The sequence below is a fragment of the Oryx dammah genome, unplaced genomic scaffold (assembly GCF_014754425.2).
Source record: "Oryx dammah isolate SB20612 unplaced genomic scaffold, SCBI_Odam_1.1 HiC_scaffold_17, whole genome shotgun sequence".
Classification (NCBI taxonomy): Eukaryota; Metazoa; Chordata; class Mammalia; order Artiodactyla; family Bovidae; genus Oryx; species Oryx dammah.
The window spans coordinates 27,124,393-27,146,580 of NW_024070201.1; the positions used below are offsets into that span (position 1 = coordinate 27,124,393).

Here is a 22,188-nt window from a genome sequence, read left to right on the forward strand (position 1 = left end):
CCGCCGGCAGCGCGGCCCCGCCCCCGCCGGCTCCATCCCCAAAGCATGCAGAGAATGTCTCGGGCAGCCCCCGGTAGACTGCTCCAACTTGGTGTCTTTCCCCAAATATGGAGCCTGTGTGGAGTCACTGGGGGAGCCGGGGGTGGGGAAGGAGCCGGTTTCCTCTGGACAGGAGGGGGCCGAGGCGAGTCAGCGGGGGGAGGCTGACATCACCGCCGTGGCAGCCCTTTAAACCCCTCACCCAGCCAGTGCCCCATCCTGTCTGTCCAAGTCCAGACAGAGCTCACGCCTTCCCGAGAGCCTCGAGGAAACCCTGTAAGTGCATTTGTCCGGGGTCTGGAGGGGAGTTGGGCTGGGGCTCAGCAGTTGGAGGTCGCAGTGGGTGTCTTGTAGGCAGAACTCTCAGGCTCCCAGGCAGGGGGAAGCCCACCCTCTTCAGTGTGCACTCCCCACCTCCACCAGCAGAGGTGGTCCTAGCTTGCTGGGTGGGAGGGGGTTACTAGAGTCCCTTACTTCTTAGACTGGGCAGCCTTGAACCCAATTGAGATGCCCAGGGAGACTTGGCTGGTGCAGAAGGATTGATGGTGGAAACCTGGGAAACTGGGGTCAGGGAGGCGCCCCATTTTCAGCCTTAGTCACCCTACGTGTGGTGTGATGGGCTCAAAGGTGGACTCGGTTTAGACCCAAGGCTTGTTGTCTGCTATCCAGCCAGGCCTGGAGGATGTCGGAGGAGGTGAAGGGGGTGTGTGGTACACCAGGGCTGGAGCGCAGTGACCCTTTGCTGGGTCACCAGGTCCTGAGCAGCCTAGGAAAGGCCCTGGGTAGCCACTGAGGAAGCGGGAAGGACCACAAAGCTCTTGTCTTCTGGAACTGGCCAGGGTGGCAGGATGTGGGGATGGTAAGAGGCTGCCTCTCCCAGCACGCAGCTCCCTCCATACCCTGAGGGGGAGGTCACCCACCAGCAGAGGATGGTGGTGGCCTGCCAAGAGCCTTGGCGTGATGGACTGGGCGGTGCAGACAGGGCCAGGCAGGGCCTTCTCCTGAGGTCTGGCGTTTCCTTTAGTGGTTGTTTTTCAAAGGGTAGGTGGGTAGGACAGGTCTCCCCTGACCCCAGAATTTAGTCAGGCCACCGCTCCTGTGCTTGTCCTGTGTCCTGTGTTTTGTTTGTTCTGAAGACAGAGGGGCACAGCAGTCCAGCAGAGAACCCTGGCTTTCCAGGTTCCTGCTGGGAGGAGCTGCCCCGCCTCTTGGCAGCTGGGCTTGTTTTTTTTTCTCCAGGGAGGGGAGGCTGATGGAGCCACAGGGCCAGGGGGGAGGGGGGCGGTCAAGGCAGAGCCTCAGGCTCCCTGTCCATCCTGTCCTAGGAACCTTTGCCTGGAAAGACCCTGGGTGGGCCACTCTCTCCCCTCGCCCCCCTTCTCCCCAGCAGCTCCAAGGTGGGCCTGGAGAGGCCCTTGTCAGAGGGCCTGGCAGGATTCTTCTTGGAACCCTCCTGCTTTCAGACTCTCCACCAGGAGAGTGGGGGTGGGGTGTCTTTCATTTCCCTCCCTGGTTCTGATCAAAATGCAAATGTCGTCTCTAGATCTTGGGGCTGCAAGCTTGTGTCCTTGTCCCTGTGAGCCCTGGCACCTTGACTGTCCTGAATCTCCTGAGGCTGGAAGCTGGGGATGGGAGACGCACTCTGCTTGGCCCCTGTTCCTCATGGGCCCAGTGCGAGGTCTGGGGGGGAGGGGCAGAAAGGGGGGGAAGAGGGGAGGGAAAGGCAGGACGTGGGAGGTGGGAGGTGGGGCCCAGGCCATGGGGTGCCTCCTGCTTGCCTGGGATGGTGCGGTGAAAGCTGAGAGGAGGCGGGAGGGTCAGAGGCCTGGATGAAGGATATGGGCTGAAATCCCCTGGTACTAGCTATGGTGTGTCTTAACCTCAGTACTTTGCCCAGGAGTCCTTGGGAAGCAGGGATGAGACACAGTGGGGTAGGGAAGGGAGGGACTTGGCCTTTGGGTTCTTTGGCATCGCTGGCTGGGATGCTCTGAGAACCACATTCTCGGAGGTGGTCCAGCCCTCACTTTACAAATAAGGAAGCAGACTCAGGGAGAAGTGAGGGGCCAAGTGGCTGGAATTTAGAGGAGCCTTTCTCTTGTTTTCTTCTCCCAAACTTTGCAATCCCCTCAGGGAATATGATTATGAAGAGGGGTGGAGCCTGGAGCAGGAGAAACTCTGCTTTTTACCACTTGGTCAGGGGCTGGCTTTCTTGGGTCACTACCAGGAGACTGGCTCTGGGGGCAAAAGACCAGCGTTTTAAGGAGCTCCACTGAGGGACAGACCGTGTGTTGGGTCATCAAAGACAGGGCCTTCTGGAATGTTCCCAGTTCTCTGGGGTAGATACATTTTCCTCCTTGCACAGACAGGGCATGAGAGCTCAGGAAAGCCATCAGCCATGGGGAAGGAAGGGCCGGGCAAGTGGGTTTTGGCAGCTTAGCTGGGACCCTGTGAGGTGATGGTGTCTACTGCCTTCCATGGGAGTGCGGAGGAAGAAGGGCTCAGCTCTGACAGGAGAGGGAGTTGGGGGAACACGGTAGTGACTGCCTCCATCCTCAGACCATGCTCTCCCTCCCAACCTCTGACCTCTCGGAGGCCAGGGAATGGTTTGGCCTCATTTGATTCCTCTTTCAAAGGACTCTTCTGATGAGCTCTGGCGCCACGTGATACCTGAGGCCAGCTCAGGTTCCTCCTGACCGGCCACACCCAAGCCTGCCCAGCAGCCTCCCTGCCTGGCCCTGCTCCCGCTGGTCCCCTGCCACTTGTGGGCGCTCCTGAGTAGGGCCAGCCCCAGGCCCTAGGCCACAGGTTGGGGAGGGCTTCCCAGCTCTGCTTGGCAGATGCTGGGCTCACGTCCTTGGAGAACTCTGGCTTCGTGGTTACTCAAGCTCCCACGGTGGTGAGAGCTTGAGGTCACCAGGCAGGGCGGTGGGTGCATCCATCGGCTGGCAGCCCTTGCGCATCTGGCTCCTCTGGGGAAATGCAGCTTCTTGGCCAAAAGCTCCTGGGCTTTCCTGGCTTCCTAGCCCTTACCAGGGGTGGGGAAGCTTCAGCCTCTGTGGCTGTCGCCTGGAGGCTGAACTGAGCTGGCAAAGAGCTGGAGCTTTGGGATTCCTGCTTCTGGGAGAACTGAGAGTTGGAGGGACCCCCATAACTTCAGGCAGAGGCACCAAACCACCTCACACCTCACAGACAAAGACATCTGCTGGCTTCATTTTGAGGGTCAATGTGGTCTCTTCCAAAAGACCTCTCCAGTGCCTCTGTCACCAATCTTAGCAAAGAAAGGGTGCTCTAGACCAGGGATTGTCAAACCCATAAATGCAGCCTGTCATCTTTTTGTGTAAATAAAGTTTTATTTGAACCCACCCATGCTCACTTGTTTACATACTGCCCAAAGCTGCTTCAATGCTACAATGGCAGGGAGTTTATGGCCTGCAAAGCCTAAAATATGACTGTCAGTAAAATGACTATCTGGTTATTTACCAGAACAGTTTACTGACTCCTGCTCTAGACTGCCAAAGATCTAGTCTCCAAGTTCAGAGAGGCTTTCTGGACTGAGGGGATGAGCTAGCCCAGGTGAGTGCCGTGGATACAAAACCAGGAAGCAAGGGGAGGTAGATAAAGAGCTAGGGTGGTCTCCCTACTCCCCCGACCCTCAGAGCTGGAAGACAAGACCTGCCAGGCACCAGTGACAGTAGAGCTGTTCTCTGACTCCCTGACCCCCTCCCTCTTCTGGCCTGTGCTGCTTTAGCTCCCCGCCGACATGGCCAACAAGGGTCCTTCCTATGGCATGAGCCGGGAAGTGCAATCGAAAATCGAGAAGAAGTATGATGAGGAGCTGGAGGAGCGGCTGGTGGAGTGGATCGTAGTGCAGTGTGGCCCCGATGTGGGGCGCCCCGACCGCGGGCGCCTGGGCTTCCAGGTCTGGCTGAAGAACGGCGTGGTGAGTGACACCTGGGGCAGGGGCCAGGGGTCGTGCCATCATGCCAGCGTCATGGGGCAGGGCCCCCCACCCCCACCCCAAGCTGAGTGCTCAGCTGCCTTCTTCGCCTGGCAGATTCTGAGCAAGCTGGTCAACAGCCTGTATCCTGATGGCTCCAAGCCAGTGAAGGTGCCCGAGAACCCGCCCTCCATGGTCTTCAAGCAGATGGAGCAGGTGGCTCAGTTCCTGAAGGCAGCTGAGGATTATGGCGTCACCAAGACTGACATGTTCCAGACCGTTGACCTCTTTGAAGGTAGAGAGAGGAGATGGGTGGACAAGGCAGGTGAACAGGAGGTGGAGGCAGGGATGAGGGATGATCCAACCTGCCACCATGACGGGTCTGCACATCCGGAGTGGCATACACCAGGAGAATCCTATTCCCACAGTGGGATCTCTGCACCCCCTTCGATTTCAGGACCACCTTTGCCCCCGATTTGGCCATCTTTCTAAGGGGCACAGGCTGGCTCTGCCTTCGGATTCTGTTTACAGTCCTAAAGGCTGTCTCCCCTCCCCTCTTCCTACTCACAGGCAAAGACCTGGCTGCGGTGCAGAGGACCTTGATGGCCCTGGGCAGCTTGGCAGTGACCAAGAATGATGGACACTACCGTGGAGATCCCAACTGGTTTATGAAGTATGTGGCCACCAGGGGTTCCCTGCATGCTAAGCTTGGGTTTCTACAGGAGGGGGGCTAGCCGGTTAGTGCAGTTGTCACAGGAAGCAGAAAGCCAGGAAAGGTACACAGTGAAGGGCTAGGGTGGGGCAAGTGGGTCCATAGTACATCTTGACTCCTCCCTTTCCACCCTCCTATCTGAGCCAGTCTTCCCAGCCCGTGCTGCGGGGCAACTGCAATAAGGAAATGAGAGGAGGGAAACACGGGAGGGGATGGCATCGGGCTAGGAAGTAACAGAGGAAACCAAAGGCAGATGGAAAACACACAGTCCCGGCAAGTCTTTGTCCTGGTTCCTCCTCTCCTAGGAAAGCCCAGGAGCATAAGAGGGAATTCACAGAGAGCCAGCTGCAGGAGGGCAAGCATGTCATTGGCCTACAGATGGGCAGCAACAGAGGGGCCTCGCAGGCTGGCATGACGGGCTACGGGCGGCCCCGGCAGATCATCAGTTAAGAGGGCGAGGGCCGGCGCCCAGCCCCGCCTTTGCCCAGCTCGCTGGCCACAGCATCCTGCCTCGCCTGCCTCACACACAGCCGTGTAGTTCCTTCAGCCCCGGCCAAGCTTCGAGGCTCCGTCACTGAGCAAAGGTGACTGCACTTGGGCAGCTCGCCCCCACCCCTCAGCCTCAGCCCAACTCCTGACCCCAAAGCACTGTTCCCCCCGCCCCCCTCCCAGCCTCCCCACCAGCTCTGCCGTCTCCCCACCCTGGGCTGAGCAGGGGAGACGTGGGCTGGCGGTAGCCTGGGCGTGGGCAAGTCCACTGTCCTCCTTGGAAGCAGATGTTCATAGAAGGAGACCCAGCCCAACCTCCCTTGATTTTTTTTTTTTTTTGCTGGAATATTTGGGGGGTTGAAATTCAAAAAGAAAAAAATATATATACATAAATTTTTTTCTCAGGCCTGGCTGCCAGAGTCTGATTTGCCCTGGTCGCTTTGGTTCTGGTTCCAGGAAGTCTGAGCGGGGAACAGGCAGGCAGCTCGGGTTCCCGTGTGTTCCACGATTTCAGGGGGTGGAAGAGGGGCATGGATGACAGTTCTGAAGGGAAAGAGGGGCAGCTTGGCAACTTGTGTTAGCTTTGGGGAGGTGGCCAAAAGGAGTGGGCAAAGGGCGACACTGTGTGGAAGGTTTTTATTTTGGAAAAGCTGTGCCAAAAAAATTCAACAAAATGTTGCTGTGGAAAGAGAAAACCAAATCGTAAGCATTAAAAAAAAAACAAAGTTCCAATCAACCAACTCGCTCAGAGGGGAGGAGGCCAAAAATGGGAGGGAGTTGCAGCCCGCCAGGCAGCCGGCCGGCCTCCGGTGGGCACGGCCATTTCCCTGAGTACTTTGCAGAGGAAGATGGGGCGGCGGCAGACCTGCTGAAGATGCCCCGGTGGAGCGGCCTGGGCCTGGGGCCGTGCCCATCCACAGCCCTGCCAGGCGCATTGTACTGGTCCTTCAGGACGAAGGGGTCAGGGCGTGCTCAAGGTGGGCTTCTGCTGATCAGGACTGATGCAGGCAGCTGCTTTCAGGGCACGTGTGCTGAGTTGGGGGCTGACTGCCAAACCAACATGGCCAAGTCCAAGGCTGAGGCTCGATGGTGAGGGGCAGAGAGGGAAGGGCTGCTGTTTCTGGCCCAGGGGTCGTTACACGGACAGGCATATCTGGGGGGCTCTTTCCAGCTTCCACCCCTAAGCCCTCTTCTCAAGGGACCCCAGTGACACTTCTGCTGAGATGCTCTCCTGGCCATGCGTGCTGAGGGTCTAGGTGACCCACACTGCTGGCCCGCCCTGGAGAAGCAAGGATGGAGGCTGGCCCAGTGGAAGCCCTAAGCCGTCGTCTGAGACCTTCTCACCAAAAGCTCCTACTCTGTTGGAGGAAGGCTCCATGGCTGTTGCCAGCCTGTTCTCTGGCACCGCTGCTCTGCTGACTGGACCTTCTGCAGGCCCATGCCCTCCCTGAGCGTGGTCTTTAGCCAGAGGGCGTCTTCAGGCCTCTGGTCCCAGCTGGAAGCACCCGGACTGCTTTCTGCCCAGAGCTCCCAGGACTCGGAAGCAGCTTTCCACACTCCTACAGCCTTAGGAAGTGAGAGCCCGTCCCACGGTGGCTGTCGGGCCCCGGGTCAGCATGCCTGCGCCTCCTTCCCCTGCAGCAGGTCTGGGGGCAGGAGCTGAGGGGCATCCAGGGCACCCCTGCTCTGGGACAGGCCCCAGTCCCCCTGACCCAGCAGGTCCGGGGCGTGGAGCCCTGAGGTGGTGGGAGAGCCCTCGCTCTCCAGCCCCACTCCATCTGGATCCTGGCTGCTGCAAAGGGGCACTGATTCTAGTTCTGTCCCCTCCTCCTTGGCTTTCTGGCTTCGCTGGGGCCAGTGGCACGGTCCACTCTGACAAATTGGGCGAAAGGCCATGTTCCTCTGGCTCAAGTATACTTCCAGCAGGTAGTAAATGGTCCAGAAGATGGTGAAGCAGCCAATCAGCACCAGGGTCTGGGGGAAAGACAAGCACCTATGTAGGGCTGCTCTCCCAGAAGCCTGCAGCCTTTCTCAGCCCAGAACAGTGAGCTCAGAGCGTCTCTCTCCTTCTGGGGACTGCCTCTCCCACCCCCAAGCCACACCCTCTATTCCACCACCCCCGCCCACAAGAGAGTTAGCCAGGAAAATGGGGACCCAGGTCTGCCCAGTCCATCACTCCCAAGAAGCCTTGAGTTGCCCACTGAGGACAACACCCCAGGGTACCCCTGCCTGCCCACACCTTGAGAGTGTTGGGGGTGATGGTGTAACCGTCTTCATCGGGGATGTTCAGCCCGGGCGGGCAGGGCAGCGTGAAGCCGTCGTGCAGGTATTTCCCACTCATGGCGCTTTCTAGTAGCCTGTGGAGCAGAGAGGAGACAACGATGCCCCACTCAGCCTGGTTCCTCCACCCGCCTGCCTTGCCCATCCTTCCGCCTGCCAGCTGGACAGGGCGAGGTCCCACAGCAAACAGGGGACACAGGAAGTGGAGCTCCCTAGGTGGCCTCCCCATCCTCCACCCCCAAGTCCCCGGCCCTCAGACGCCCACGTCTACACCTACCTCTGTCTGTCTCTGATGTCTACTGGACTCCACACAGAGCCATACAGGATAAGCTGCCATTGCCGGAGGACGCCGGCCTGGGACGTCTTGTCTCCTAGGGCGGCAAGCAGGGCGGTCCGTGAGTCTCGCCTCGCGGCTGGCCAGACGGCAGAAGGCCCGCCTGCCCTGCCACCCAGAGGGACTCAGCCCGCATGGGTGGGCGGCCACAGTCGTCTAACTGTGTCCCATTGACCCCGGGGTTCTGCAGACCTGCCTCTCGGGTGCTCTTGGGAATGGAAAGGGGAGGGTGAAAGGGAGCACTCTAAAGCTAAGAAGTTTTTCCTCTTTCATGTTTTAAGGTTTCAGCTGGGATTTTTCTTGGGAAAAAAAAAAAAAAGTCCTGCTAAATTAAAGGTCTGAAAACCACCAGTCTGGTGAGGTATACCTGAAAGTGAAAGACTCTTTGCGACCCCATGGACTGTACAGTCCAGGGAATTCTCCAGGCCAGAATACTGGAGTGGGTAACTGTTCCCTTCTCCAGGGGATCTTCCCAAACCAGGAAATCGAGCCGAGGTCTCCTGTATTGCAGGAGGATTCTTTACCAACTGAGCTATGAGGAAAGCCTGATGTATACCTAATTTGGGAGAAATTGGGAGGGTTGGGTTCAGTTTCCAATTTTCTCCTTAAAGTACTGTATGATTTCACATATGTTACTTCAAACCTTGGGTGCACCTCAGTTAAAAAAAAAATGGTGAAAATTAGTCCTGCCCTTACCTGCCTACCAGGGCTGGCCGCAGGATGGTTATATGTGAAAGAACTTGAAATGTGGTTTCAACAAGGAATTTGTGTTGCTATCCTGAGGAAAAATGGATCAGTCACTTTGCCAAGGAAGATGAGAGGTAGTATTAATGAACAATTAATGAACAGGTCTCAATGCCCACTCTGTGGGTGAGGCATACTTCTTGGCAGCTACCCTTATGGTCCGATGGCGCCCTAGGTGTTCCACCTGGGACACTTTCTGTGGGGACTCTGAGACCCAGAGGAACTGGCTGGGAGGCAGGCAGGCTTACCTACATCCCTGATGACGAGTCTGTAGGTCCCTTTCGCCCTCTCCCCCCAGCACCGAACCGTGGAGAAGGTCCAGTCATTGAAGCCGTTGGGATCCCTGGGGCAAGAGCACAGGAGACAGAGGAGGGTGTGGAGCAGGGAGTTGACCCCTTTGCCCAGGAGCACTTTCTTACTGTAGTAGCAGCTATGGTCTGAGCTACAGCCAATCAGGAGGGTGCCACAAGGGGCCCTCAAGTGCTGGCCCTTGCTCCGGGATGATCTCAGGAGCTGAGGGGCATGTGTCAACATGGTGAAGTGGAAAAGGCAAACGTGGAGAGAACACAGGCTTGGGAGTCTCATAGATCTAGGCTTACTGTTACTCTCTCAGGCGCTTACTAGGTCTATGACTTGTTTCCTCACTTGTAAAAGGAGGTTACAAAGTCTACTCTCCGTCGTCTTTCTCTTGGTCGTGCAGAGTGGTAGGTGGGATCTAGTTCTGTGACCAGGAATTGAACCCGGGCCCCCTGCACTGGGAGCACAGAGTCTTAGCCACTGGACTGCCAGGGAAGTCCCTCTGCATCGTTCTTACAAGGATTGAAGAAAACATACGTAAAGTGCAGTGCCGAGCACGCTGTAAGCACTTGAACAAAGCAGGTCACAAAGCCAACACCGGGGAGTTTAGGACAAGGTGAGTGTCTACTCCTCCCAGACCTTCTCCTGGACAAGGCCCTCACTGCAAAGAGAGCTCAGAATGTAGGGGCACAAGTACGTACGAGTCCAAGCTGCGGGGGGCGCCGATAAGGGACATCATGCCACTGGGGCAAAAGAGCTTCACTTCCAAGCTGCCACGTCGTGGGTGGGTGATGGAGACAGTCACGGCCACGTGCTCCAGGGTCTTCAGCCCCGACATGTCCAGGTCCATCCTGCTGACTGTGGGAAGTCAGGCTGGGCAGCTGGGAAACCAGCCCCACAGATACTTACGCCCTCACTTCACCCCACCAACACAAAGGCATATACAAGTATCTTTGGCCACCCTGACTGAACCTTGTGTACACTAGGAAAGGGAATACACTTGCTGATTTCAAGTTTATAATTTAGTTTAGAGTCCAGTCAGGAAGGCAACACATAACCAAGACACAAGACAAGAAACAAACAGAGCCATTTCCAACGTTCATTCATCCAAATAATAATTTCCTGAGTACCTCCTACATTTCAGGCACTGTACTAGACGCTGGGAATGTAAAGGTAAGTTGGATACGGCCTCTGCCTTCTGCCTGCAAGTGGGAAATGACATCGTATGAGGTCCACATAACTGATGCCAGAACAGAGATGAGGCAGACAGGTTTAAGCACTCAACTGTGAGACCCACTCTGAGGAAGGAAGTGAATACAGCTTGGTAGAGAGCGTTGGTAGAGGGTACGCTAGAAGGGAAAATGGCATATATAAAGGCAGAGGTAGAAATGACCAAGTTTCATATTGAAGGAAACACACGTTTTTGGGGGGAAAGAAAAAAACTGCTGAAGTGATGGGCTTCCCTGGTAGTCCAATGGTTAAGAATCCATCTGCCAATGCAGGGGACACAGGTTTGATCCCTGGTCCAGGAAGGCCCCTCATTCTGTGGCGCAACTAAGCCCGTGCGCCACAACTGCTGAGCCCAAGCACCGAGACTGCTGAAGCTCACGCGCCTGGAGCCTGTGCTCTGCGGTGAGAGAAGCCACCGCAGCGAGGAGCCGTGCGCCGCAACAGGGAGGAGCCCTGCTCGCCACAACTAGACAAACGCTGGCGCCCAGGAATGAGGACCCAACAGAGCCACAGATAAGTAAAACATGAGCTATGCATTTAAAAACACGAACTACAAAAAACCCACCCCAACCAGTGAAGTGAACAAACTTCAAGGAAATTGTACTGAAGGGAAAAAAGCCAACATTGAAAGGACACATAGTGCACAATTTCATCTCCATAAGATTCATGAATAATGTTAACTATAGAGATGGGGAACAGATGAGTGGGTGCCAGGTGCCAGGGATGGGGCCAAGGGGTCAGGTGTGGCCATAGGGGTGACAGAGGAGTCCTGGGACGGGATGGCTCTTGGCATTGATTGTGGTGGTGGATACACAAGATTACACGTGGTAAAGTTGCACAGACATATTCTCACACACACACACACACACACACACAGAATCTCTAACTGGTAAAATCTGAGTAAGTTCTATGAATTGGACCAATATCATTTTCTTGGTTTTCCTATTGTTCTATTCAAAGACATTTAACATCAGGAGAAGAGCTCATAGGACTTCCCTGAACAGTTCTTTGCACCCTCCTGTCAATCTACAATTATTTCAAAATAAAAAGTTAAAAAACCGAAATAGTGAAGTAGAAGACTCAGTTGGGGAATATTAAGAAATTAGGCTGTGATGAGAAATGACTCTTTCCAAGACAACTTCTCTTCCATTAATTCAGGCCAACAGGCAAAGCAGAGAGCAATACCCAATTCTACAGATGAAGAAGCTCAGAGAGGAAGAGATGACGGGCACGGGACCTCGGATGGGAAAGGCTTTAACATTTTCATTTTAAACAAGCAACTGAGAATTATTAGAGATTACTGTGCAAGGATGGAATTTTTTTTTTTTAAGTGTTAAAGGGAGGTTACTCCTAACAGCTGTGGGTAGGGTGAATTGGAATAGAAAGAAGAAACAGGTGACAGGAAAGCCAGCTAAAATAGCTGATTCTAGTCTATGGGTGAGGTGGTGTGGGCATGGATAATTGGTCAAAGAAGAAAGAGTGGGGAGTTCCCTGATTGTCCAGTGGTTAGGAATCCGAGTTTTCACTGCTGAGGGCCCGGGTTCAATCCCTGGTCAGGGAACTAAGGTCGCGAAAGCTGTGCAGCACAGCCAAGGTAAAAAAGAAGAAGAGAGAGGGAAGAAAAGGCCCAGGGCTTCCTGTGGCCCCACTGTCTGTCCTTCCTGTTCATCCTGGCCTTCCACTCAGTCCCCCTCTCACTGGGCTCACGTCAGGGAGGAGGACCACCACCCATTACCAGACGGCACCAGTGTTCACGGGTCTACCTGTTAGATGCCATCTCTTCACATCCCTCTCCTTCCTCGACTCCACAGACCTTTCTCCACCCCACGTCAGCACAGACTTCCATGGCCAGACCCCGGGCCTCGTCCTTATCTGGCACTGCTTCACTTTTGAATGGGTTAGTAACTTCCCTTGTGGGATTTATTACGTAAACAACACAAATTAGAACAGTAGCTGAGCAAAAATGAGAACAAAAAAGCTGCAAATTCTTGATGCTGTGTTGGTAAATACGCACTGAGCCTTCTCACTGCGTTTGTCTGTGTGAACGTGTGTCTTTTCTTTCACTCTTGCAACTCATGGAAGCCAATGTTCCACCTTCCCAGAAAGCAACCGGCTGTCCCTTCGCTTTCTCCACTACTTTCTTTTTTTGGCTGCACCATGCGGCATGTGGGATCTTAGTTCCCCAACCAGCAATCAAATCCGCACCCCTTGCAGTGGAAGTGTGGAATCTTAACCACTGGACCATCAACCAGGAAAGTCCCTCCACCACCTTCTTGATTCCTTCATTTTCTTGCTCCTCAAGAGATCTGTCAAGCTCCTCTTCTCTAAGCGCCTAAGATCCCACAGCTCATCTCTCCGACACGTTCTTATTTACATTCCCTTGTTTTCTTTTCCTTTCACAGTAACTATCTGGTAAAAGGCCAACACTGGATCAGACCAATTATCCAGTCTCTTGGCTGGATTTTCTTGCTTACGCCTTTCCCACTACAAAGGAAAAACAAATCCTTTCTCAACTCATCACTTGTGCCTGCTAGTGCTAAGAGCCTGGGCTCTGGAGCCACCCAGCCTGGGCTCAAATTCCAGGCCAGCCATTTACTAGCTACGAGAATTAGTTTTCTTATCTGTAACACGTCCCCCTTATATGGTTCATGGTTAATCATTCTAAGATACACCCTCTGTCTCCTGTTTTCTGCTGTACCTGGGGGCTCCGGGCTCTGGAGAATAAACTTCCCAACTCCTGCCACCACCTGGCTGCTAAGCATGGGAGAAGGCACCTGGGTGTCCACCTTTTAAATGATACCTGGTTCTACTCTCATATCTCATCTTTGTCCTCTGAAGTGCATGGGGCCTCTGAATCCTGAGCCCTCTTTTTTGGCCACATTGTGTGGCTTGTGGAATCTTAGTTCCCACACCAGTGAATGAACCTGGGCCCTGGCAATGAAAGCTCAGAGTTCTAACCACTGGACTGCAGGGAATTTCCAGCCCTGAGTCTTTGGAGATTCTGTGGCATAAACGAGCTTGTTGCCTAGGATCACTCTTGCAGGTATTTGGTTTGCAATTTTCTTAGCCCTGCTCACTTCTCCATTCATGCTCTATCTTCCAAAAATGTACTGCAATCTCTACTTTGCTGTGATCTCTTCTCTCATTCTCTTTGTCTTTGTGCTCATTCCACTTCTATTCCTATAGTCTTACTTTGGTGTGGTGAGGTTGTACACATGTACATTTATATATGTGAAATTTATATACATATAAACTTTTACTATGCATGTAGGTGTGCTTAGTCACTCAGTTGTGTCCAACTCTTTGCGACCCCATGGACGATAGCCCACCAGGCTCCTCTGTCCATGGAATTTTCTAGGTGAGAATACTGGAGTGGGTTGCTGTTCCCTTCTCTAGTGTATCTTATTGACCCAGGGATTGAACCTGGGTCTCCTGAATTGCAGGCAGATTCTTTACCATCTGAGCCACCAAGCGACACATTACAAAGCATAATAGAACAGAATAGAATCCTAAAAGAGACCTGAGCGTGCTGGTCTGTGTTAGCATGTGTACAGAGTGGCATGCTGCGTGCAGTTACTTATTGGTGTGTACAGGGACTTAGGTGGCCACGCATGTGAGAACATGAGAATTATTTCATTAGAATTGAGCTAGTATATTAAATGAGTTAACCCTTAGGCCAGTGCTTGGCACATAAAAGGCATTTATCTTTTTTTTTTTGGCTGCACTGCATGGCATGCAGGATCTTAGTTCCCTGACCAGGGATGAAGCCCGTACCCCCTGCAGCGGAAGTGCAGAGTCTTAACCACTGGACCACCAGGAAGTCCCAGGGCACTCTCTTAGTTGATGATGATGATCATATTATTATTTTACCTTTAGCAACATGGGATCTTGTTCAACCACTGCCGAGAAGATCCCAAGGTTTTATTTGCCCATAATCTTACAGAAACTAGAAAAATCTCTATCCTTGTCACTATCCTTGTTTAGGGATCAGAATAAGACATGTCAATCTAGGAATCATTTGTGGAGAGGTGGCAGCTAAAGCCATAAGTACAACTGGGCCATCGAGGACGAAGACGTAGAGGGAGGGTCAAGAATATGGCATGAATCTCAGAAGGAACCCATCGTTTGGAAGTAGTGAGGTGAGTGAACAGAAAACCAAGTTCCTCAGGCCAGAAGAGGACCATGGAGCAAAGGAGGCCACTGGAGCCACAGGAGGAGCAGGGAGGAGGAGGTGGAGGAGGGCGAAGGCTGACACACAGGCCTCGTTAATCTGGTCTGACAACAGGGCTAAGCATCATTGACTGAGATGAGCTGTGAGCTGGCCCCTGGTCTGAGCCTGAGAGGGGCACCTCAGAGTGATGAAGTAAGTCTTCAGCAGTGGAGAAAGGGTGATAGAGGTGAGCAGTTGCTTTGGTTAGTTCATTTGAAAAGGTTACTAGCTGGAGACAGTCAGGGGTTTAAAGATGTTTCCTAACAGATGTGCTGAGGGAGTTGGAAGGCAGAAGGAGGAATCAATGGGGAGGGAAAGACTGGGCAGGAGAGGAAGATTAGGAGCCAGGAAGGAACAGGACAGAAACATGGCTGGCGGTAGCCAGCTGGGGCTGCAAACAAGGATAAAAGGGTATTTGCAAGAGGTGTTCAGGAATCTTCTGTAAATACACACAGGCTCCCTTGTGTTTGAGATCCGCCTCCCAAGCCCCACCCTCTCTCCCGCCCTCCAAAGACATTTCAGACCCAGAGTCAGAGCTAAAGGAACCAAAGGGCCCTCCTGCCAATGGGGAGAAATGACAACCTCTCTTGCTCTAGAGCTGCCCTGCCTAAGAAGGTGGCACCAGCCACATGTGGCTATTTAAAATCAATTACAGGGACTTCCCTGGTGGTCGAGTAGTTAAGAATTTGCCTTGCAATGTAGGGGACATGGGTTCAATCTCTGGTCAAGGAACTAAGATCCCTCGTGCCATGGAGCAGCTTAGCAGCACAAGTAGAGAACATTTCCACCATCACAGAAAGTTCTCTTGGTCACCACTACTCTAAAGTCTTGGAATTTCACCTCCTTTTCCATAACAGGAATATTCACTTCCTTCTATCTTACAAAAAAGTTCACCTGCCAGCCCTTGGACACTGACTTGCCCAGGTCTTGGTGGGAAAGGCTATCACTTGGCCATAGAAGAAGAGATTTGCTGACCGTCCAGGACTGAGTTGCTCAGCTCTATGTGAACTGGACTGGCTTCCTGCAGCCTCCAAGAATGCCCATGAGCCTGGACCTTCAGTTCTGTCTGGAGTCACAACAACAGAGGGGAAGACATCTTTGCTGACCCTGGAGATCAGCAGACTGTTGGCTGCCCTCCAAACCCGTGAAGGGCTCCGTTAGCAAAACTTGCTGAGTCCACCTCCCTTCTCTCCATCTTTCTCTCCCCTACTCCAACTCCCGCTCTCCTCCTCCCAGGACAATCTGTCCTTCTTTCTCCTGCTTCTTGCTGACAAACAAGCAGTTTCCAGATGCCTCTGTACCGAGGGAGTTTGTCAGACATGCTGGGGAACGTCCCTGGTTAGTGGGAGGCAAAGGATGATGAAGTTGAAAAGGACCCTAACCTGCTTCTAAGCTGACCGCCTCACTTGATGGACGTGACTGTGGGTTACTATTACTTAAATGAGAGACAGCAGCTCTGGATAGGAGGTAATAAAAGTTAAAAGATGTATTGTCTCCAAGACATGTGAGTGCAAAGCCCTGAGGTTCCTACTTGAACTGCATTCCTGGGAATGTTCCTACACTCTTCTGCCTTGGCTGATGCTTTATGCCCTTTCCAAGACAGCATTCCTTTTACGGAAAATGCAATGAACCGGGCCCATGGATTTCCTTCCACGTAGAGGGGAAACTGGGCAAGTGCTGGACATGGTTAGGGAGAGAGACAACGAACTCTTCCCACCCAGGGGAGCGGCCCCAACCCTCCCTTCTACGCTCCCATCTTTGGCCATCCCTCCTTGGGGCCACTGTGCTGGTCTGATCACTTCCTAGGAGGATGGGAACAGCGAGGACAAAGCTCCACCTGGGTACAAAGCATGGCATGCTTCCGACTTTACAAAACACAGTGGAGAACTCTGCTTGTCAAAATTCCTTGAGGAAAAAAAAAATCCCCAAAGAACTGGAGGTATGGAAAACTCTCCAGTGGCAACTCTGGGAAGTCTGCAGAGAGGATCCTCTAGCATGGTACCCCAGCCCAGCCGCCCTCTTCTCTGGGAAGGGTTTCAACCTCTGGGCTCAATACGAGACCATGTCTCTGACTGCCCACAGACAGCCCTCACCCGTTCAGACAGTCCCGTGGCCCTGGGTGGGATGTAGGTGGAGGCGGAGGGAGGGCCACTCCAGTCTAGAGAGCCCTCTAGGGACTTCTCTGTCCTCTCCCAACAGGTCCCAGCTGATTCCGTAATTAGACAAGCCTCAGAATCAAAGGGAGACATTCCCAGCTCCTTCACTTCATCCAAAGCCCACTGGGCTGCAGAGGATCATCTGGCAAGTCCCTAGCATGGAAGTCAAAGGAACATCTTTCGACTCGTGCCTGTCTTCCCAGGTCCTGGCCTGGCCCTTCTGCCAGCCTGCCTAATGGCTTGCTCAGCAGCTCCCTCCCACCACCTGTAACTCGGGAGAAAGGTCTCTCAAGCAGCCAGGGGGCCAGCCAACTCAGAAGCAGCAACATGTCCTAAAATGGTCAAAGAGAACGCCACAGATCTGGCTGGAGCTCAGCTCCTAAAGGAAGGGGCAGGACCGGCAGGAGGACGAGTTTAACTTCTCCATCACCCCGCCCTGAGCCTCTGGCCCGGGATTAACTCCCTTTCTGCTGACCGCTTACCATTCCACAGCACCTCCAGGGGGCGGGCAGACAGTGGGATTGCCTTGTTCTCTTTCAACACAGGGCTGACGTAGGAAGCTAAGTAAGGGACAGATGTCCAGACCTGTGAAAGGAAGAGGGGGCAGCAAATGAACAAACGTACAGACCTCGCACAGCCAATCTCACCTACCTGACCCCTAGGGCTGCACTCTTTTTATTTCTCCCTTAATCATCACTGTCTTTCACTCTGCGGACAACCTGGACTGCTCCCTGTGGCATCACAACACAGAGCTGGGGAACACGCTGGGTCCAGGGTGGCAGATGGGGAGCTGACACCCTGAGGGCTCCATGCAACACCAAGGTCTCATTTACTCTCCTGTCAGTTTAAGAAACTTTATAGAGTGTTGAGCCTGCTTCTTCATGGGTAAAATGGGTCTCGGGTGAATGAATATCTATTAAGCACCTACGACGTGACGGGCAGTGTTTCAGGCGTTCAGTTCGCCCCCTCGGCCCCTCCATGCAGGACAGCCATTCACCTTGGCGGCGTTCACGAGTCTCCAAGCGTTGAGCAGGCCGAATCCATGCTGGTGGCTGTGGCTGAAGCCGGCCTCGTTGGTGATCCAGTCTGCGTGGCGGTCCTCGTACTGACAGCACAGGGGTCCTAGTGAGCCTTGCAGATTTTAGGTTTCCCGACTCACCCTGATGGCTCATCCAGCCCAGACTCTCCCACAAAGGCTGCTAGGAAGGGACTCCCCGAGGAAAGCTGGGACAAAAGGGCAAAGCCCCGTGATGTCACCAGCCCAATGGCCTGCTTACAGAGGGACCTGGGAGCCCACCCAGAATGCTCCTTTGCAGGTGACATGGCCACAGCAGGACAGGGACAAGTGAATTCAGGTCTACGGTCTTGGTGGGGTCTCCACACTGCTTCTGTAGGAACGCAACTCTGGGAGACACTGGCACCTAATGCCTGGGACATCTAGAATCTGAACCTCCTGATACCTCCAAGCCCTCGAGACCAAAACTCTGAAGTGGGCTGGGCCAGACCGTGCATCTGCCTGCGAAGGGCTCACCCGGGTGGCCGTGAAGACTATGATGTGCTGGACGTCACGCCACGTGAGGCAGGGCCGCACCTGCAGCATCAGGGCTATCATGCCAGCCGCCAGGGGCGCGGCGGCCGAGGTCCCCGTGTGGCCCTCGGTGCAGCCAGTGCCCTTCTGAAGGTCCCAGTCGGTGGTCACCTGGGAAGCAGAATGGGGGGGACGGGGGCTGGTTAGAGCCTGAGTTTCTGGGGCGGTAGGGGGAGGGGGCTGGGCGGGGCCTCAGAGCGAGTGAGCCTCCCGGGACCTCTCCGTCTGGCCGGTCAGGATGAAGGAGATTTTTTATCCTCCTGGGCCTTACAGGAGAACCTCTGGAGCTGAGAAAAATGAGTTACTCTGAGGGTCTTGGCTGCAGTAGCACAGAAAAGAAGTGGAGAGGGGAGAGGCCTCATGTGTCCTGATTCCTGCTCAGCTGATGATCCCTTCCTCAATCACTGCCGCTCCCCCCCCCCACCCCGCCACCCCTGCAGCCGTGGAGACAGAGGAGTGGCCGGGGAGCTCCGGGGCCCCCAGCTGGGGCTGGAACAACAGTGACCGCGCCGGGCTAGGAACTCCAGCTTGGAGGCTCAGAGACAGGCCGGCCTGATGCCAGGGTGAACACAGGGAGTGCGTCCCAGGGAGAGGACAGAGTTCCCCTCGCCCACCGGTGGGCTCAGCATGGGCGGAGCATCTGCACCGCTGCCCACCCTGGCCTGTGGCGATCGACTGGCCGGGCCACCTCCCTGCTTGCGGCTGAGTGCCTCAGGTCCCCCTTCTCTACCTGCAGTCCTGAGGTGGGAGGTGAGAGTGGGGGTTGAGGGGGAGGGACATGTCTGGCATCCAGTTCTTTCCACATTCTCATCCTCCCTGGAGCCACACAGGGTGGAGCCAGGGAGGGCCCTGCCTGAATCCATTCCAGCCCATGGCCCTCTGGATCTAGCATGTGGTGCCCATGCTAACACAAGAACATCTTTTCCTTCCAGACTTCTCTCCTGGGTCAGATACCAAGGTGCTACCTTCTGCCAAGAGCTGCCCTTTCTCCACCATCCTCGTTGCTTGCCTTCCAGCTGTTATAGCAGCTGCCAAGACATGTCATTTCCACCCAGACGCTGTGCTCTCACAGAAGAGGAGGGAAAATCTCTTCAAGTGGAAGTCTCAATGAGGGTGGGAAGCCTGGTCTGTGCCAGGGAGCAGATTAATTTTTTCCTGTTAAGGAAACAGCTTCACAGTGACAGTCTAGTGTGGAGCCGGGAGGCTGGTGAACTTGCCTCCGGTGGCAGGAGCCCTGGGCAGCAGACGGTAGAGTGGTGTGTCCCTCTGTGCCCGCCCTGGGGGAGGCAGTCCCACTGAGCTGATCACCGAACAGAAACTGGCAACTGGTTTTCAAGACAGGGACAACTCAAAGATGGGAGATTGGCTGAACAAACTCTCTTTGCATTTCTGGACAAATTATAGTTCAGATAAAAAGTGGTGGGGGTGAAGCAGAGTTGAGTCCAGAGGAGAAAAGACAGGCGCCCCAGAACAAGGGGATCTTGTATGCCCGGTAACTTCTTGGCCCCCGACTGTGGCTAGGGTGAGCAACAGTCCTGCCAGGATGTTCCTGTTGTTCCTCCCCATCCAGCCTGGCCTGGGCTGGGGGTGGGTGGTGTCCCTCTGCACCCAGACTCCTGTCTGTTAAGCAAAGCCTCCTGCCCGCTTACTTTAGCTCACTCCCTTTTTTCTTCTCCCAGGGTGGGGGAAGGGGCTGGGGTCACCTGGCCCAGAGCCTTGGAACATAGTATTGACCAGAAGTCACTGAGTGGCAAAAACAGAATTTCAGTTTGGGAAAGAGAATTTGACCCAGAGGCAGCAGCCCAATTCCCAGCGGCCCCAGAGAGTCCTCCCAAGCGCGAGCCACTGGAGAAATGTGACACCAGCTGGCTGCAGCCCAGCCCTGCCCGAGAGCCCCCCGTTCCTGGGTCACTCTGTTACGGGCATCAGGACGGCCAGGGAGCTCTAAGATGATGGGCTGGAGCTGAGCCAGCTGGGGGTAGGCACTGCACTCTGAATTCCTTCACAGGTTCCCACAGCTTGAGAAACTCCACTTCCTTGCTCCAACCTCTTGTTTGCTGTGACTCCAACCTCTTGTTTGCTGTGACTCCAAGCCCAGCTCCAAGGAAAGAGCTATCTCTGGGGTTGACGGGGACATTCCAGACTCCTTTTCCCACCCATGTGGTGCAGACAACCACTAGCTTTACTCCTGAGGATGAACAGGATCAGAACTCGCAGTATTTACGTAAGGACTGCATAGCAATGCAATGATGATTTTTTTTTAAGCTTGTAGAAATTAGGCAAAGCCCATATTCTACCAAAGGAAGACATTTCAAAGGTTCTTTCATCCACGTGTGCTCAGAGTGATTCCTATAAAGATATGCATATTTGTTAAGTTAAAAATTTAAAGATGAAGGCGCTTCTCTCGTGGCTCAGTGGTAAAGAATCCGACTGCCAATGCAGAAGACACAGGTTCAATCCTTGGGCTAGGAAGATTCCACATGCCTCGGGGCAACTAAGCCCTTGAGGCACAACTACTAATCCCGTGCTCTAGAGCCTGGGAGCTGCAAGTACTGGGCCCATGTGCCCCAGAGCTTGTGCTCTGCAACAAGAAAAGCCACCCCAGTGAGAAGTCCAGACGCTGTAACAACAGAGCCCCCACCTGCCAAAACTAGGGAAAAGCCCATGCAGCAAGGAAGACCAGCACAGCCATACGTAAATAGGATTTTTAAAATTTAAAGTTTAAAGACCCTTTACACAGATACATTTAGAGTCCTCAACTCCATTCTATCAACAGGGGCAGACTCTTAGGGAAACAGATCTGCTAGGGAAGAGGATCCCGAGAGCCAGGCTGGGGAGCAAAGGGCCGGCAGGGTGGGGCAGAGCACTCACGATGCTCCGGAGCATCTTATCCCCGCCGCTGAAGGTGACCGCCAGCATGGAGGCACACTCCTCTGCATAGAAAGGCATTCGTCCCTCCTCGTCCACAGCACCTGGGGGAGGAGCAGAGAAATGGGAGTGGAGGTGAGGGTCTGAGAACATCAGACTTACCTCTGAGTTATTATCGAGGGGTTGGTCCTGGGCTTCAAAAATGATCTCAGTGGTCCAAGTCCTTCAAGTACCCACATGCCTCCCCCGGACAAGCGGTCTCAAATGGCAGAGGGTAGTATGTGCCGAGACCATTCTTTCAGCAGACTGCAGGGGGTGGCCACTCGACACGGGACTCATCCATTCACACATGCGTTTCTCAGTTACCTATCGGTTATCTACCGCGAGTCACACTGTGAGTGAGAGATGGGGACTGTGGGGAAAGGCCACAGACCTGATCTCAGGGAGCCCATGGTCAGAGGGGAGGTTAGGGAAGTAGGTACAGTTGGGATGGTAAATGCCTACAGCAGGGAGCACAGGTAAAAGGCAGTTAATTTAGGCTGGTGTGGCGGAGAGGTCAGGGAACGTTTCAGCAGGAGGGAAGTGACCCGTGGGAAGAGAGGTTGGAGCAGAGGCCTAACCAGATGTGGTGGTGGAGCTGGGGGCTGGGGGCGCGGAGGGGGTTATCTCAGGTGATGGGTAGAAAGTGCTCCCAGGAATAACTTATAAGGAAGTCCTGACCTCCCCTGAGAGCAGGGCTGGTTCTTCCTCACTATCAGAGTCTGAAGAGAGACTGTGCACACACACTCAGACAGACACATGGAAGCTGGGGGCACACCCAGACACACGGTCCCCTCATTCCTGAGTGACACCTAGATACACGGTTCCCTCACCCCTGAGTTACACACACCCACATACACGGTCCCCTCAACTCTGAGTGACACACACCCAGATACACGGCCCCTCACTCCTGAGTGACACACACTCACATACACGGTCCCCTCACCCCTGAGTGACACACACCCACATACACGGTCCCCTCACCCTGAGTGACATGCACCCAGAAACACGATCCCCTCACCTGAGTGACACACACCCAGATACACGGCCCCTCACTCCTAAGTGACACACACTCACATACACGGTCCCCTCAACTCTGAGTGACACACACCCACATACACGGCCCCTCACTCCTGAGTGACACACACCCAGATACACGGTCCCCTCACCCTGAGTGACATGCACCCAGAAACACTATCCCCTCACCTGAGTGACACGCACCCAGACACACGGTGCCCTCACCCCTGAGTGACACACACCCAGAC

The 22,188-nt window shown here is 54.3% G+C and overlaps 2 protein-coding genes across 2 annotated transcripts in view; one reads left to right on the forward strand and one right to left on the reverse strand.

The window, feature by feature from the left end:
- The first annotated feature begins 90 nt into the window (after positions 1–90).
- On the forward strand, positions 91–5,556 carry TAGLN (transgelin). The gene is made up of 5 exons (XM_040258082.1): positions 91–315; positions 3,788–3,979; positions 4,094–4,271; positions 4,547–4,649; positions 4,994–5,556. Exons 2-5 carry the CDS (start codon positions 3,800–3,802, stop codon positions 5,136–5,138), a joined length of 606 nt encoding a protein of 201 aa, XP_040114016.1. The 5' UTR covers positions 91–315; positions 3,788–3,799; the 3' UTR covers positions 5,139–5,556.
- Positions 5,502–22,188, reverse strand: part of PCSK7 (proprotein convertase subtilisin/kexin type 7) — a 26,287-nt gene continuing 9,600 nt past the window's right edge. Inside the window, exons 9-17 of the mRNA XM_040258069.1 lie at positions 20,888–20,988; positions 17,960–18,127; positions 17,426–17,533; positions 16,911–17,013; positions 9,534–9,690; positions 8,784–8,878; positions 7,735–7,828; positions 7,417–7,534; positions 5,502–7,151 (exon numbers count right to left, since the gene is read on the reverse strand). Of these exons, the coding sequence (XP_040114003.1) occupies positions 6,789–7,151; positions 7,417–7,534; positions 7,735–7,828; positions 8,784–8,878; positions 9,534–9,690; positions 16,911–17,013; positions 17,426–17,533; positions 17,960–18,127; positions 20,888–20,988 (1,307 nt within the window). The 3' untranslated portion in view covers positions 5,502–6,788. The remainder of the gene's footprint in view (positions 7,152–7,416; positions 7,535–7,734; positions 7,829–8,783; positions 8,879–9,533; positions 9,691–16,910; positions 17,014–17,425; positions 17,534–17,959; positions 18,128–20,887; positions 20,989–22,188) is intronic.